Consider the following 16,574-nt stretch of genomic DNA (forward strand, 5'->3'; position numbering starts at 1 on the left):
AAACAAAAATAAAAAGCAACTCATGAACCCAAAAAAGGGCTGGAAAATATATATTATTGTATATTCAAATGGGCTTCACTTAAATCCGGCTTATAGGAGTTGGAGCAATTCAATTTGTCAAATAGCTTCAGTTGTTAAATCCAGCTTGCCTCATAGCATTAAGAAAGATTTTATATAAGGAAAAAGTAAATAAATATACTCTATTATCACTCACATTTTGATCTCGACAAGAAGTGGTAACATTATCATCTCTTGCATTGCAATGTTCAATTTCTTTGTCAATTGGTTCAGCATATAAGAGAGATATTGTTGTCTTCTCTACAATGAATCCCTCCCCAAAAACAATCATAACCTCCACTTTGTTACCAGGTTCTAGATTTGATGTTATGTTCTTCCAATCATCATCCTTAAAGGAAGTTGGTGTATCTCTTTTATAGGCCTGAATGGTTGTCTTTGTGTGATTAATGATTAACACACCATGGCAACCTTCTGCTGTTATGTTCTCCGGAGTAGAGTAATAGACGACGGACAACATCATACTCTTCAAGTTACGCCCCTTCATTGTTGGGATATCAAATCTTATGGAGCATCCATGGCAACTAAAGGTTGACCACTCAGAATTATAGAGCAAAAATGTATCCCAAATCTCATTTGTAGTCTGTACAATGTACAAATTAAAAATTTAGAGGATCAAAGAAAAATAAATTCATCATATTTATGTAAGTTAATTATTTTATCATTCCTAGTTCCCACTTAAGATATATAAAATGGTACATCATCTTTTCATGTACATGATCATCTAATTTAATTAGATAAAAAGGTAAAATGGTATTATTTTTCTTAAAAATGTACTTTGCTTGTAATATATTTCTTGACAAAAACTATGTGTGAATTAATTCAGGAGTTATTTAAACTCATTTCACATACTACTAATGTAAAATGAGTTTGAAAACTTTAAGAATTAAATAGATCAAATTGAGGACGGCATACTTTGTTAGAAAAACATAATCAGGAACAAAATCCCAATTTACTTTTAAAAATATATATATATATACACACACACACACACACACACACACGTAGAAGATAAATGCAAACCTGTAAAAGGTTGTCTTCGGCGATATTGGGGACTTGACATTTAGTTCCCATTTGAATTAAGAGAGATTTCAAGTAATTCCTTGGCCCTGAAATGCAAACTTGACCAAGGCAATCATCAATAGAAGAAGAAGCATACATATCAGAAATCTGTGATGAAGTGGCACTTTCTTCCAATTTATGACAATTTGTAGCTTTTAGTACATCTAAAATTCTTGCTACATCTTTAGTTAGTTGTAGTTCTGAGCCACACTCCACACAAAGACTTCGAAGCTTTGTAAGGTCCTTGAAAGTACCAAGAGATGACATGGACTCAGATGTTTGAACTAAGGATATCACATTATTTGATGGTGACAGCCAAGACCGAATGAGAGAAGGGAATACATCACGTGAAAATCCTTCAAAGCCACGAAAAGAAATATATCCAATGCTTTTCAATCTAACTATTGAAAAGGGCACTTTTGTTATAGCAGTCTTATCCGCAATCAAGGTTTTCAACGATTCCATCTGTTCCAAGTCCTCCTCCAATTTGTTAATCTTGGAACATCCCGAAAGAATCAAAGTTTCTAGAGATTTTAATTTATAGATGCTTTTCGGAAGTTTTCGAAGACCTGTGCAGTCTGTCAAATTTATTAGAAGAAGTTTATGTAGAGATCCAATGCTATGGGAGACTGTAGACAAACTTGGACAGCCTTTGAGTACTATCTTTTCAAGATTAGGCATATATGAAAAGTCTGGGGTTTCAGTCAAATTCAAAGAATGACTGAGATTAAGAATTTTTAGATTCTCTAGCATCTGTAAGAGAATAAAACCACAAGAAAATAGTAAGAGAAGCATAGAAAAACAAATAGATTGAAATCAGACATTGTTATGCATCATTAACTTATTTGTTTAGTGTTGCTTTTGTTATCCCTAAATGTTAGTTAATGGTTATACCAGTATTGCTATCACTTTGAATATTAAGATTAGGAGCTAATAATAATAATTTTTGGAAGTATCTGTATATACAAATTATTTAGCCATTTGTAAAAAATTTAACCGCTGTTTGTGAGGTCTAGTAGAATTGACGCATTTTACATGTACGTAACGCTATACATGATATATAGAAATAGAGGCCAATTGATGTTACACATGTGCAGTTAACATGACATGCTTACTATTTGTTACACTTTTATTGAACACAAAAATCAGACAAAGAGTAGCAACGACAGAGAATTTGGAGGAAGAGTTTTCAATATTTCGCCATTCAAATTGTCAAATGATACTTGTAATAAGTGATGCAGGAAGTACAACATTTGGCCATCCTAATCTATGAAGCACAAACACAGACATGGACACTGACGCGTTGATATCGAACACTGACACGTGTTGGACATCAGACACGCCTTCGATTAAAAGTGTTGGTGCTACAAAGATCCTAGTTCACCAATTTGTCAAATCCTATAAGCATTGCCTAACTTCTTCAAAAAAGCGCACTTCACAAAAATTAAAGAGCTAGAGCAGACGATAAATTTAAATTTACTGCTTGTTCTTCTTTTATGGTCCGATGAAAATTTATTGCTTGCGGGAAATGTGATTAGTGATTGCTATTAAACAGAAAAATATTAGAGAGAATCCGTACCTTGCACTTCTTCCATATCTGTTTGAGATTGCTATATTTTAATTCGACGACAACTAGACTTCCCTGTTGAAATTCTGCAGGAGTGTAAGTTGATGGAAATCCATGCCAGCAAAGCCACCTAAGTTCTTCTGAAAGGTATTTAAAATCTCCATTAAGCTTCACCCCACCAAGTCGAAGCAATCTGAGTTTATTCATCTTCTTAAATGCTTTGGTATTCAGACAAACTTTATTTTTTATAGGAAATTCCAAAACCAGTCCCTTGACAGCATTTGTTCCCTGAAATTATAATATCAGAGAAACGGAAAAGAAATAGCTTAGATATCTGTTGGCTAACTTTTTTGTAATGCAACCTATTATTTTGACATTTGAAACTAATTTGTAATTAATTGGCAAAATCTAACACAATCATGAATGAACTATTTTCAAATATCAAGCTCTTTCTTTCAGTAACATATATTAACCATATAAGAAGTTCTCAGATTAGTAATTACCTTATGCTTTGATAATACATCAAGCGCATCCTCACGGCGCCACAACCTACTGCGGTTCTCCGGATCAAATGGCGATTCCTCATAAATTATTTGTCTTCCCATGTCTCTCAACAAATCATGCATTCTAAGCTTGTTCCTATTGTCAACAGTTACAAGGCTTCGCTCTACAAGGACTTTAATTCCAATATCAGCAAAAAATCTACACCCATTTAATATTTGTATTGCATCATTTTTGTCCATCCCAATAAAGAAACAAGCTATATCAAGGAATATTTGTTTGTCTGTAACATCTTTTAAACCATCGAAGCTTACTTTCAGCTTCTTTTGTACTTCATCATGGGGAATACATTTGAGTTTCTCCAACACTTTCTGCCACTCTGTTATTTTACAGCCAGACAAATAGGAGCCAAGGACTTCAAGTGCTAGTGGAAATCTTCCAGAATAAGCAACCATGTCTGTCAAATGTGTAGCAAAATCTTCTATTGGACTTGGTTGCTTGAATGCATGCCAACTGAATAGCTCAAGAGATTCAATTTCATCCATTTCTTTTATTTCATACACTTGATCAACTCTGCACGATCTAAGAAGACGCATATCTCTTGTTGTGATGATTATTCTGCTCCCGGGACCAAACCATTTGCGGCTTCCACACAATGCCTTTATTTGGTCCAGTTCATTTACATCATCAAGCACTAAAAGCACTCTATTATCGGAGAGTCTTTCCTTTAATGTATTTTTCCCTGATTCAATGTCACGTATCTTGAATGAAGTTGTTTTGTAAACATCACAAAGTACTTGTTGCTGTAGTGAAACTTGATTAGTACCTGTCTCCCAAAATTCCCTTATATTCAGAAGGAAGCTCTTTCCGTCAAACTTGCTACCAATTTCATTATAAATGGATTTGGCTATGGTTGTTTTGCCCATTCCCCATATCCCTAAAAGTAAAACATCTTCTGACTTTTGGATCTTTAATAGCTTGGTTGCAGCTTGCACACGAGATTCTACTCCCACTGGATGTTCGGCAACAAATAACTGTGTCCTATCTAGCAAACGAGTAACATGACTAACAATACTGTTGACATCAGCACTTTCATTCCTATAAAATATGAACCAATGATAAGATTGACAAATGACAATCAATTTTATGTGTATAAGCATTCTTCAACATATCATTCTATCAAAAGAAAAGGGAGAGTTATAATGAAGTATTCATCATAATTTAAAAAGAAAAAAATGCATTGAATGGGAAATGAAACAAAACCAAGCATCGGTAAACCAGTAATGTATTGTTATTTATTAGAAGTAGAGTCATTTAAGTTTAGCAGGATTGAGTGTAAATCTCTATTGCTGAGTTTAAGAATCTCTAGTTAGTTTATAAATTCATATGCATGTTCTGATATAATCAGTTGTGAAATAAGAACCCTTGCTCTAGTATAAGCTCACCATATCTCAATAATATACCACCAACATATTTCCTCTGCAAATCTTTATAATGAAGAAAGTGAAGAATAAAAGCGTGGACAAATTTGAGATAAAGAATCATCGCTTCCAAAAACAACTCATCAACAATTCTAGAAATTCTTTTAAGAAAAGAAACAATTCTAGAAATGCCAACTGGATATAAGATAAAAATAGATCATATAGAAATTTCTAGTGATCGATCATAGAGAAAAATTAGATATAAGATGAAAGAAAATTATATTATCTAAAATTCAGTTCATATATGATCACAAATACAATACTTTTAACATTTTTTTTTCTGGTTTAACATACTTATTAGAATCATGTTCCGAAATTGCTATCAATTGCAGCCAAATTACCAATTTTGTAATTATTTTCGAAAACTTAAATTAGCATATTGAAATTTTTATAAAGTGATAATTTTGAAAAGAAAGAGATTTTTAAAATGGACACAGATAATATTACACCACCAAGGCCTAAGAATTTTAAAGAATCACCAACAATACTGTAAAGGAAAATAAAATAAATAACCTTGAATTTATGAGGACAAACCCTGATATGCCACAAATATCAAAGAGCTCTCTTCTCCAATTACTCTTTGTTGATTCATCAACTGAGGTTTTTGATATAAGATCATCAAAACCTTTCCCAAAATGACCTTTTTGATGACGTACTTCTGAGGGATCCACCTCATAGAACACTGGTACAACGACCAGACCCCTGTTTCTACCAATTTCCATGATGTTCTCCAACTCAAGCATACACCATCTAGAATTAGCATAATTTTTAGACAAAACAACGATACAAATTCTAGACTGTCCAATTGCTCGAAACAGTGAGATTGATATCTGATCTCCTCGTTGAATCTTGAAATCGTCTTTGAAAACATGAATCCCTGCATTTTCAAGAGAGGAATGCAGATGTGAAATGAATTTCGCACGACTATCTTCCCCTCGGAAACTCAAGAAGACGTCGTACATCTTTGGCTGAAACATCAAAGAAAAGAAAAGAAAAAATATAGCTTAGATATATGATTGCTGTAATTCTTGTAGCCACTGATACATCATAAACTTTGAGGTTACCAATTATTTATTGTTAATAATTTTCAATCCATAGTCATACTAATTAACTTCTGATGTTATTGTGATGGTTAAGCCTAATGATAACAAACTGATTTCATTAATTTTCACTTTGCTGTTATATATTTTGGAACCAAAAAACGATACATTGGTGATCACACACACACACACGCACACGCGCGCGCGCGCGCGCGCACACACACACACACACACACACACACTACCACTCACCTGACGATGCATTTGACTTGTTTCACTCTTAATAATATCTTTTGCCATGGCTTGTAGCACGACTTGCATTTCAAGGTTGTTTTTCTTATCAATAGTTAAAAAGCTCTTGTCTTCGAGGAGATTTATTTGAAGAGCTGCACATTGTGTTGACCTATTCAATGTTTGGAGTACATCATTTTGGTTCATCCCAATGCAGAAATATGCTATATCAAGGAATATATGTTTCTCTTCATCACTCAAATCATTAAAACTCATTTCTAGATCTTCTAGTATTTCTGGAGATGGAAGGTCAAATGTTTGGTATCTCCTCAACACATCCTTCCACTTATGTAATTCCTTTCCATGCAAAAAATTCCCAACTTCTTTAAGGGCAGGAGGCCATCCCCCAGAATAAGCAACTACCTGTTTGGAAAGATCAAGAAAATCTTATTGAGGATGTGTTGTTTGCCTGAATGCACCGTAATTAAAAAGCTCAAGCGATTCACTTCCGTCCAATTCTTTGACTCTATATATATGGTCAAATCCATGCTCCTTGAGGAGATGTCTATTCCTAGATGTGATGATTATTTTGCTTCCTACACCAAACCATTCAGGATTTTCACACAAAGCATTTAGCTGCTCCAATTTATCAACATTGTCAAGAACAAGAAGTATCCTTTTGTGTCGAAATCTATATTTTAAAATTTGTTTTCCTGATTCAATTTTACGTATCTTTATTTCAGTTCCTTGGTCAATGTCAAAAATAAGTTTCTGTTGTAAAAAAACTTGACCACTTTCTTGTTCCCAAGCTCCCTTGACGTTTTTTGAGAAAGCACTTGTCCGCAAAATAGGGACCAATTTGATGATAAATGGCTTGGGCAATGGTTGTTTTACCAATCCCTGCCATCCCCCAAATCCCTATAAGTAGAGGAGATTTTGATTGTTTCAATAGTTGAATCACATCTTGCACACGAGAATTTATGCTCATTGTATTTAAACAATTTAACCACCCTCTCTTATTGCTTATCACACGAGTAACACGTTCAACCAGATTATCAATATATTCACTTTTGTTCCTGTATAATATATGAAAAAGAGACGATTATATGCATAACAGTTCTCCCATAGGTCCAAAGAAAGAAGGAATAAACATGGTGAGAGGTGTAAATTAAAAAATGTCAACTATTTGAAATAAAATTAAATTTCCTAAACTCATAATAATCAAATGATTCAAAACATGTACAATTAAAAAGGCCACATAAAGAAGGTGTAATCTAATTTCAGCTTCAAAATTACCTGTCTGGGGGTATTTGTACAAGATCTATTGGTCCTGAATATGTAGTAGCTTTACTGATTGTTGCAACCCAACTTATAAATTTGTCCCCCTCATGGGAGGTTTCCTGCATCAATATTCTATCCACAAAATTATGAAAAGAATCTCCAAACATACATGTCTTTAAAATTCCGCATGAGGGATAGACATGATCATGGAACAAAGGCAGAACAGTAAGACCAGATGTTGTTCGGCAACATTCAGTTATTTTCTTCAATTCTTGTAGACATCGTCTTGTATTAGCCTAATTTCTTGAAAATATGATTACAACAATTTTGCACTTTCCTATAACATTCAGCACTGGCTCCAAGGGTGTTACTATCCGATCTCCATAACCAAGCCTCTTTTCCTCCCAGAAAACAACAAATCCAGCTTTTATGCTAAGAGTCTTATAGATACTCATAGCAAACGAACCAGCATCTTTGGCGCAGAAACTCAAGTACACATTGAACCTCTTCCTCTTTGGATTAGTAGACGAGAATTCAAATTTGTGGTCGCTTTTTGAGGAGAAGGTGAAGGAAAACATGGACGGATTTTTATGAAAATTTCTAAAAAACGATCAATGAATATGAAATTTCACAAGAAGAAGAATTCAATTCAAGATGATGAGGCATAATTCTTTTTGATTAGAAAGTCCTTATATCTCAGTTGTCTCATCAACTATATTACTAGTCTAACAGTCTACTTAATATAGACTTATATTATACATTTCTCATAATACCATGATAATAACACATAATAATGGAACACAGTAATAATAACATGAAAGAATCCTTTCATTATATTAGTAACTAGTATGTACACCACCCGCTAGAATTTCATCATAGTCGAGGGAGACAATATTATGATGTATGTAGTGTCAGTTAAATTCAAACATGAGATAAAACAACGGAGGTTTATTAACTAATAAGCGGAAGAAAAAAACTAATACTTAAGCATAATTTTTTTTGGATAAAGATGCAGTATCATTCTCACTTGTGTGGTTGTTCATTCTCAAATGTGTCGATCGACCGGTGCTGGCTCCTCCAGAAAGTCCAACGATGGTATGTTATTTATGTTTAACATTGCAGGGGAGAAGTTCTTGGTGGGTGGAACACAGATATTGTGTCAAGTGTTTGTAAAAATTTCACTTTGTATGAAACATGGGCGGATCTATGTTAGGGCTATGTGGGGCTAAAGCCCCACATGCCCTTCCCTATTTTTTTTTATATATATTATAAAAATTGTAATAGTTATTTTGGTCCGTGAATATGTAATAAATAATCATAATAATCTCTCAGTGTATTAAAATTCTAAAATAATCCATGATTTTGTACTTTGTTAGTCATAATAGGCCTTGAAGTGACAATAAATAAGTATATTGAAGGACTAATGTGACAATATCAATGAAGTATTTGAATGTTAGGGACTATTTTGACTAATGAAGTGTACAATCAGAGACAATTTAAATCTTTAATACATTGATGGACTATTTTAGCCTCACATGTATCCAATGTCTAGATCTGTCCCTGGATGCAAAAGTAAATGTTAAAAAACGTATAAGTGAGATGATCGATATACCTAATACACTAAGATTTTGGATGATGATGTGTTGTCAATTGTATGATTAACCTTAACATAATGTGATGATCCAACTCATTGTAGAGACCCATCAGAACTCTGGACTTTTTTTTTGTTACTGAACTCTGAACATTATGATGAATTGTTTTGTTAGTTTATGTTAGTCATAATAGGCCTTGAAGTGACAATAAATAAGTATATTGAAGGACTAATGAGACAATATCAATGAAGTATTTGAATGTTAGAGACTATTTTGACTAATGAAGTGTACAATCAGAGACAATTTAAAATTTTAATACATTGATGGACTATTTTAGCCTCACATGTATCCAATGTCTAGATCTGTCCCTAGATGCAAAAGTAAATGTTAAGAAACATATAAGTGAGATGATCGATATACCTAATAGACTAAGATTTTGGATGATGGTGTGCTGTCAATTGTATGATTAACCTTAACATAATGTGATGATCCAACTCATTGTAGAGACCCATCAGAACTCTGGACTTTTTTTTTTTGTTACTGAACTCTGAACATTATGATGAACTGTTTTCTTAGTTTTTGGATGTCATTTATTTAATTTTAATATTAAATTGAAGTAGATGTTGAACAACATATAAGTTATATGACTCATATACCTACTACTTTAAGCTTTAGGGTGAAGATGTGGTGTCTAATCACGTGTTTGGTTTCTTTTAATCTAATGCGATGATCAAACTCAATGTAGGATGCCCCGAAACTCACGACAATATGATGAACTATTTTTTTAGTTTTTGGATGTCATTTGTTTAATTTTGGCTTAATTACAGTTTTGGTTCTTCTATTTTCACTCACTCACGAAAATTGTCTTTCCATTTCAAAATTACACGGTCTTGGTGCCTCTTTCAGATTTTTGAACTTAAAAATGGTGATATGTCATATTTAAATTAAAATTTTAAAGAAGTTTTCATGTAATTACATGGGTATTGATCATTCTACATCATCAGACTAAATGCAAGGTCATCTAAAATATTTCACATCATTGTTTTCTAGTCTAAAAATAGCATAAAGGGACCAAAATACTACTAAAAAAACAAAAATTAGTGAGGGATAACATGAAATCCCTCTCTAATTATGTTACTAAATTTTGCGACCAAGAAATTTATGAGGGATTTTATTTTTTCCGTCACTAATTTTGCATTTCCTAGCAGTGAAGGTGAGTGATTTTAAAATGAACGGACCAATTCATGAGTTGCTGAAAATATGGGACTAAATCTGCAATTAAGTCTTTAACTTTTCAATCTTAAAATTTTATTTTTGAATGTCATTCTCTTTCTTGTGAATTTTTCATTCAACCTTAATTATTTCAAATTTAGTTACTTTTGGCCGTGTGTGGCAAATGATAATGAAAAATTGTCAATGTGTTATGTTGGGTTGATAAATATATGCTTATTAGATATTTAAAAATATGTGGTGTTTTTTTAATTGAATCTAATTTTTTGGTAAAATAGTTGTCCAAAGAATCTCCAACTCCTTGAGTAAACTCATAGATTTATCATACAACTCACACTGTTTTCTATACATTCACAAACAAAACACACAATGATTAGTTTTTTTTCCAATTATCTTCTCTCATATTCAAATCTTTTTTTCGTATCCTTTTTCTTACTTCTAATTTCCTTTCTCTCTTCTCATGTGAGAAAGAAACATAAACCTCCCTCAATTAAACCATCACTAACTAACCTTTTTAAATATATGGTGTCTTCATTTGATATTATTTGACTATGTCACGTAATTATGGACACAGAGAGTTGCAAACTTGAATAAGAGATGTTAATGTGTCAAGTGTGAGTTAAAATTCTATAGTGGATGGAAGAGTAGATTTTGAATAACATATAAGTGAGATGACTCATATACATACTACTGGCTTAAGGTTTTGTGTGAATATGTGATATCAATCTCAATTGTATGGTATCTCTTAGTCTAATATGGTGATAAAACTCAGTGTAAGATCCCTTGGAAGTCCCAAAGTTATGATGAATTGTTTTGTTAGCTTTTATATCTCATTTATTTAAAAAATTTATCCTAAATTTTGATTATTGAACGTCATTCGCTTCCATGCTATTTTTTTTATTCAACATCCCTTATTTCAAATTCCTTCACTTTGGGTCTTTGGTAGAATCTAACAATGGAAAAATGCATATGTGTTCTAATGAGTTGACAAATTTGTTGTAAAAAATTTAAATTGATGTTGCGATTCTTTAATTGAGTCTAATTTGTCGTAAAATAATTACCCCAAAACTCCTAATTCTTCAACAATCCCACAAAATTACCAGCAACTCACATTATTCCATATACTCTCATGGTAAAAGCATACACTCATTTTTCCCTTATCATTTCTCTCATGTTAAAATTCCTTTTTTATTTATTTCTTTTTCTGGTTCATTTTCTCTACACTCATGAAATAAATGAATATAACCATCTCTTCATGAAACCCCCATCAACCAATCTTTTCTACCATTTTGTGCCTCAATATTACTTTATTTGGTTGTGTCACCAAATTACAGATGTAGAAAGTCTCACATTTTTTAAGAGAGAAGTTAATTTGTCGTATGTGAGTTAAAGTTTCATATTGGATGCAAGAGTAGGTGGTCAAAAAAAATATAAGTGAGATGACACAAATAACTAATGTCTTAAAATTTGGATGAGGATGTGGTGTTAGTTTCACTTTTATGGGTGCTTTTACCCAAATGTGATTATCCAACTCAGATTAGGCTCCCCCTGGAAGTCACAACATTACGATGAACTGTTTTGTTAGTTTTAGATGTCATTTGTTTAATTTTTTATCATGTTAAAATTTTAGTTTTCCAATGTCATTTGGTTTGACGCAATTTTTTTAGTCAACCTTTATTATTTTAAATTACTTCACTTTTGGTCTTTGGTGTGATCTGAAAATGGAAAAATGTAGATGTGTAATGATGAGTTGGCAAAATACATGCTTATTAGACATTTCAAGTGAAGATGTGGTGTTAATCTCACTTGTGTGATTGCTCTTACCATAATATGATGTTCCGACCCAATGTAGGTTTCCTCCGTAGTCCCAACATTATGACAAACTAATTTACTGGTGTTTGGATTTCATTTTTTTTTTGTAAAGTTAATTAAGTAAATGGTCCCTATAAATATCCAGAATTTCATTTTTAGTCTATACAAAAACAAATCGCACTTTTTAGTTATTGTAAAACAATTCGTCAGCAATTTTGGTTTTTGTCAAGTTTTTTTATCAACATTCTGAGTCCCTGTAAAATTTTCAGTCCGTGTTTTTTGGTCCCTAAAAATGCCAAATAAAAAAGTTACAACGATTAAAAAAATGCAAATTTTTTTCAAGAAACTAAAAAAATATCTTTATACTTATAGGAAACATTTACTTAATTAACCATATTTTTCGGTAAAACTTCATTTGTGGATGTCAATCGCTTTTATTCTATTCTTCTATTCAACCTCTATTTTTTCAAACTCCTTCACATATGGTCTATGATGGGGTGTGACAATGAAAACTGCACATGTGCTATGATGAGTTTACAAAATACATGTTTATTAGAAATTTTAAAATGATACGTTTTTTTTAATTAAGTCTAATTTTTTGGTAATAATTACCCAAAAAAATTTTCTACTCCTTCAACAAAACCACATAATTACCGATAATTCAATCTATTTTATGTACTCTCACGGACAAAACACACAGTACATATTTTTCTCTCATGTTAATTTTTTTTTTCATATTTGTTTTATTTTTCTTTCTAGTTTCCTTTCTTTATTCTCATAGATGAAAGGAAAATAAACCTTCCTTCATGAAATCACCATTAATCAACTTGTTTGAACATGTTGTGTCTAATTTTGACCTTATTTGATTACGTAACGAAATTACGGACGTAGACAGACTCTCAATTGATTAGGATATTGTTATAATGATTTTCGGGTGTCAAGTCATTAATTAGGCTTGAACCTTTCAATCTTTGATATTCTCTATTTTTTCTTGGGAAGGGCAAAATTGAGAAAAAACCCTTAGAGTCTAAGTTCGGGGGTCGTTTTCACTACGGGAAGGTGTTAGGCACCCGCAATGATTATAGAACCTTTTTCCTAGTTTTATTTCTACGCTTTACTTTTATTGCCTACTTATTGAAAAAAGAATTTTTATTTGAGTGAAGAATGGGGGGAAGAAGATGATTGAGATTTTATGTTATTTGACTTGGAGGAGTTTTGACTCCTTGCCTACGTACCCTTTTAAGGGATCAAAACCAAACGTAGTTCATTCTCAAAAATTGTTTTTTTTGTTTTTATTGGTTGATTTTAAGTTTGAAAAAAAAGAAAGAAAAAAAAAAAAAAAAAAAGAGGAATTTTGAAGAATGGAGATGAGAGGCCTCAAGGGCATGAGATTTGGAAAATGTGAGGTGGAATTAGCTATTTTGCAAAATAAAGTCTAAGTATGATTAAAATTCATTAAGATTTTTTTACTTAAGAAAATGAAAGGAAAATGAGGAGTTTTGACTCCTATTTTGGAAAAAGGTTTTCAAGTGAGGTTATTCACATTTTTTTGGGAAAGTGATTTTTGTTTAAGTGTTATAAAACCTAAGCATACATCTAAACATACATCCCCTAATCATGCATCTAGAATATCCATGTGGGGTGTGTGCATGTGTCGGTGCTTGTGTCGGTGTACATCACTTATAGTGTCCATAGTCCTTTACATCGAGTCCTAAATACATGCTATGGTCTTGCAAGAATTTAAAAGATGAATTTAAACTAGCCTAAAATATTACATAACCATTGGAAATACAAAAAAAGAAAAATTGCAAGAAATAAAACCTAATCTAATAGAAATGAGAATGATGTGGTAAGATGCTATGAGATGAGTGAAACATGAGTCAACAATGTTAGCAAGACAAGATGAAAAATATAACATGAGTGATAGGAAAAAGCAATCAATTGCATATGAAATGAAATGGTAAAGAAATGATGAGAATAACCAAAACATAATGAGAAGAAAAGTTGCTTAAAATGCAAGAAACACACAAATCATACCAAAACAGTAGCACAATCATAAAATCAACATCACATTTAACATAAAATTGCATACTAATTGTTCATAACATGTGCCAAAATTTATGAAGAAAAATATGGCAAGAAATTCACAAAATTAGACCAAAAAGAACAATCTAATCAAGAAAATATCACATATACTTTTGTCATTTTTAACATGTAAAAAAAAATATCACAGAAGCATCAAAAATACATCAAGAAACACATAGGAATTTTTAGGAATTTTTGCAAGAAAATTAGAACAAACAGGAGGTTCACATAGCAAGAAACAGGGTGTGCATAGCAAGGAAATCAAGAAAGTGCAGGAAACAAACAAACTGAAAAAACAAGCCCAAAACCCATGGATCTGGATGCACAGGGAGCGTTGGATTGATCCAGGAAGCCAAACCCTAGATCTAAAGGCTCAGAATGAAGGGAAAGAACCAGAAATAAACCGGACCGGTTCAATTGTTTATAAAAAGGCTTGGGGATCGGTTTATTTCCTTTCTTCCTCTCCTTTCTCTCTCTTCTCTCATTCTAGTGAGAGAAGCTCTCACTTCTCTCCTCTTCTCTCTCACCGGATTTCTGGAAAAGAAGATGATCTTCATCTTCTCCGGTGAAGTTTGTTCCTCCGGCGTGGTAGCCGGCCGCCCAAGGGTGGTGGCGCCGCCGCCGGAGTTGAACAAACTTCTCCGATTTCGAAATTTTTTTCATTTTTAGATATCCTTTTTTGTCCTGAACACGAATATGGCACTAGATTTTTCAGGCAAAGCTCGAATCAACGTAGATCTGAAATTCTTTTTTTACGGTTTCCGAAATCTTTTTAGTCCTTCTTTTTTTAGTTTTTTCGAATGAAAGCTTTAGAACTTCACAGATCTACATTTGATTCGTCTTTGTTGATACTTGAGAAAGAAAGATGAAGTTTGAGTTTTACCTGTGATTTGATTGGAGATTTTGAGCGAAGATCTTCGGAAACACTTGAACTTGATTCTGTTTGATGATTTGTTGCGTGAATCCGAAAATAAATCGGTTCTTCTTCTTCTTCGCTGGTTCAATCTTCTTCGTCTTCACTGATTCCTTCGTGATCGGTGCTTGAGTTTGCCAATGGCGAATTCGCACCTTGAATTGCGAAGGAAACCGATTCGATGATGAAGATTTGAAGATTCAGTGATGAATCTCTGAGAATTGCGAAAGATTCACTGAATTTGGTATCGAATTGTGATTCTGGAAATTTAGGGTTTGAGTTTTGTTCTTCACGTTCTTGGTGATTTTCTGAGTTTTTGATCTAACTGAATGGAGAGAGAGAATGGTGATTCTGTTTGTGATGTGGCACTGATTCTGTGGATCTTTTTCTCCCCCTCTGACTTGTGCAGTGAATGCACCTTTTATAGGCTGCCATGTGTGATTCTGGACCAATGGAGTGATGACACCTGTAATTTGGACATAACAAACTTGGCCTTGTACCATTTGGACTTGGGGACCTTTCTGCAAAATAAGAAAATTGAAGGACTGGACTGCAAAATAAGAAAAAGGACTAAAAATGCAATTTTAAAAAGTATTGGACTAAAATGCAATTTTAGAAACTGTTTCAGGGACTACACTGACTCAAATGCGATTTTTGAAATGATTTTTTAAACAAAGATTCAACAATGATTTGTACAGACAAGTTAAAAAGACTCAGAGACAATCACATGGACTAAAATGGGTTCCACTGCAGGAAATGACCAAAATACCCTTCTTGTATGATTTTTTTGCAAATATTTGAATTAAAATGCAAGAAACCAAAGCAATGATTAAGAGAGACCTTTTTAATGACTTGTAATGCAAGAAAGACACTTTGGATAGTTTTATGCAAGAAAATCAAAGACAAAATCATGATTGAAAATAGTCCGAGACGGAAACAGTAAAATATATATGCAGATGAAAAGAGAGTAAAGATTCAGAGTAAAACAACAGTAAATTGACAAATATCAGAGTTGAAAAAGAAATTTGAACGAGTATTTTTAGGTCCAAAATCAGGGTATAACAGATATGTTAATGTGTCAAATGCGAGTTAACGTTATAGATTAGATGGAAGAGTAGATTTTGAGCAACATATAAGTCAGATGACCAAAATATCTAATATCTTAAGGTTTCATGTGAAGCTGTGGTGTCAATCTCATTTGTATGGTTGCTATTGACCTAATACGATCATCCAACCCGGTGAAAAATCACCTAGAAATCCCAACATTATGATAATTTATTTTGTTAGTTTTCGATTGTCAATTGTTAATTTTTTTATCTTAAAATTTAGTTATTAGATGTTATTCTCTTTCATGCTATATTTTTTTATTCAACCTCAACCACTTCAAATTCCTTCACTTTTATTCTTTGGTGAAATTTGACAAAGGAAAAAAGCATATGTGTGTTATTGAATTTAAAAAATAAATGCTTATTAGAAATTTTAAAATAACGTGGCATTGTTTTAGTTAGTCTAATTTTTTGGTTAAATATTTACTCAAAAATCTCTAACTCCTTAATCAAACCCGTAAAATTATAGGCAAATCACTATATTCCTTTCACGCTCATAGAAAAGCACACACTCCTTATTTTTCTTATCATTTCTCTCATGTTCAAATTATTTTTTTATCTTCTCTCATTTTTTAATTTATTTTATAACTTCTCATGA

At 32.6% G+C, this 16,574-nt stretch overlaps 2 protein-coding genes across 2 annotated transcripts; both read right to left on the reverse strand.

Moving 5' to 3' along the window:
• Positions 1-20: 20 nt before the first annotated feature.
• LOC112416082 (disease resistance protein RPV1) lies at positions 21-6,384 on the reverse strand. The gene is made up of 6 exons (XM_024781220.2): positions 5,979-6,384; positions 5,200-5,654; positions 3,208-4,303; positions 2,717-2,992; positions 1,099-1,890; positions 21-658 (listed from the first exon to the last, which is right to left on the reverse strand). Exons 1-6 carry the CDS (start codon positions 6,231-6,233, stop codon positions 128-130), a joined length of 3,405 nt encoding a protein of 1,134 aa, XP_024636988.2. The 5' UTR covers positions 6,234-6,384; the 3' UTR covers positions 21-127.
• LOC11412606 (disease resistance protein CHL1-like) lies at positions 6,373-7,929 on the reverse strand. Its single transcript, XM_024781222.2, is given in 3 exon segments — positions 6,373-6,776; positions 6,778-7,033; positions 7,254-7,929. Coding segments are annotated over 3 exon segments (780 nt in total). The 5' UTR covers positions 7,406-7,929; the 3' UTR covers positions 6,373-6,404.
• Between the last annotated feature and the right edge of the window lie 8,645 nt (positions 7,930-16,574).

This window comes from Medicago truncatula, chromosome 4 (assembly GCF_003473485.1).
Source record: "Medicago truncatula cultivar Jemalong A17 chromosome 4, MtrunA17r5.0-ANR, whole genome shotgun sequence".
NCBI classification, from domain to species: Eukaryota; Viridiplantae; Streptophyta; class Magnoliopsida; order Fabales; family Fabaceae; genus Medicago; species Medicago truncatula.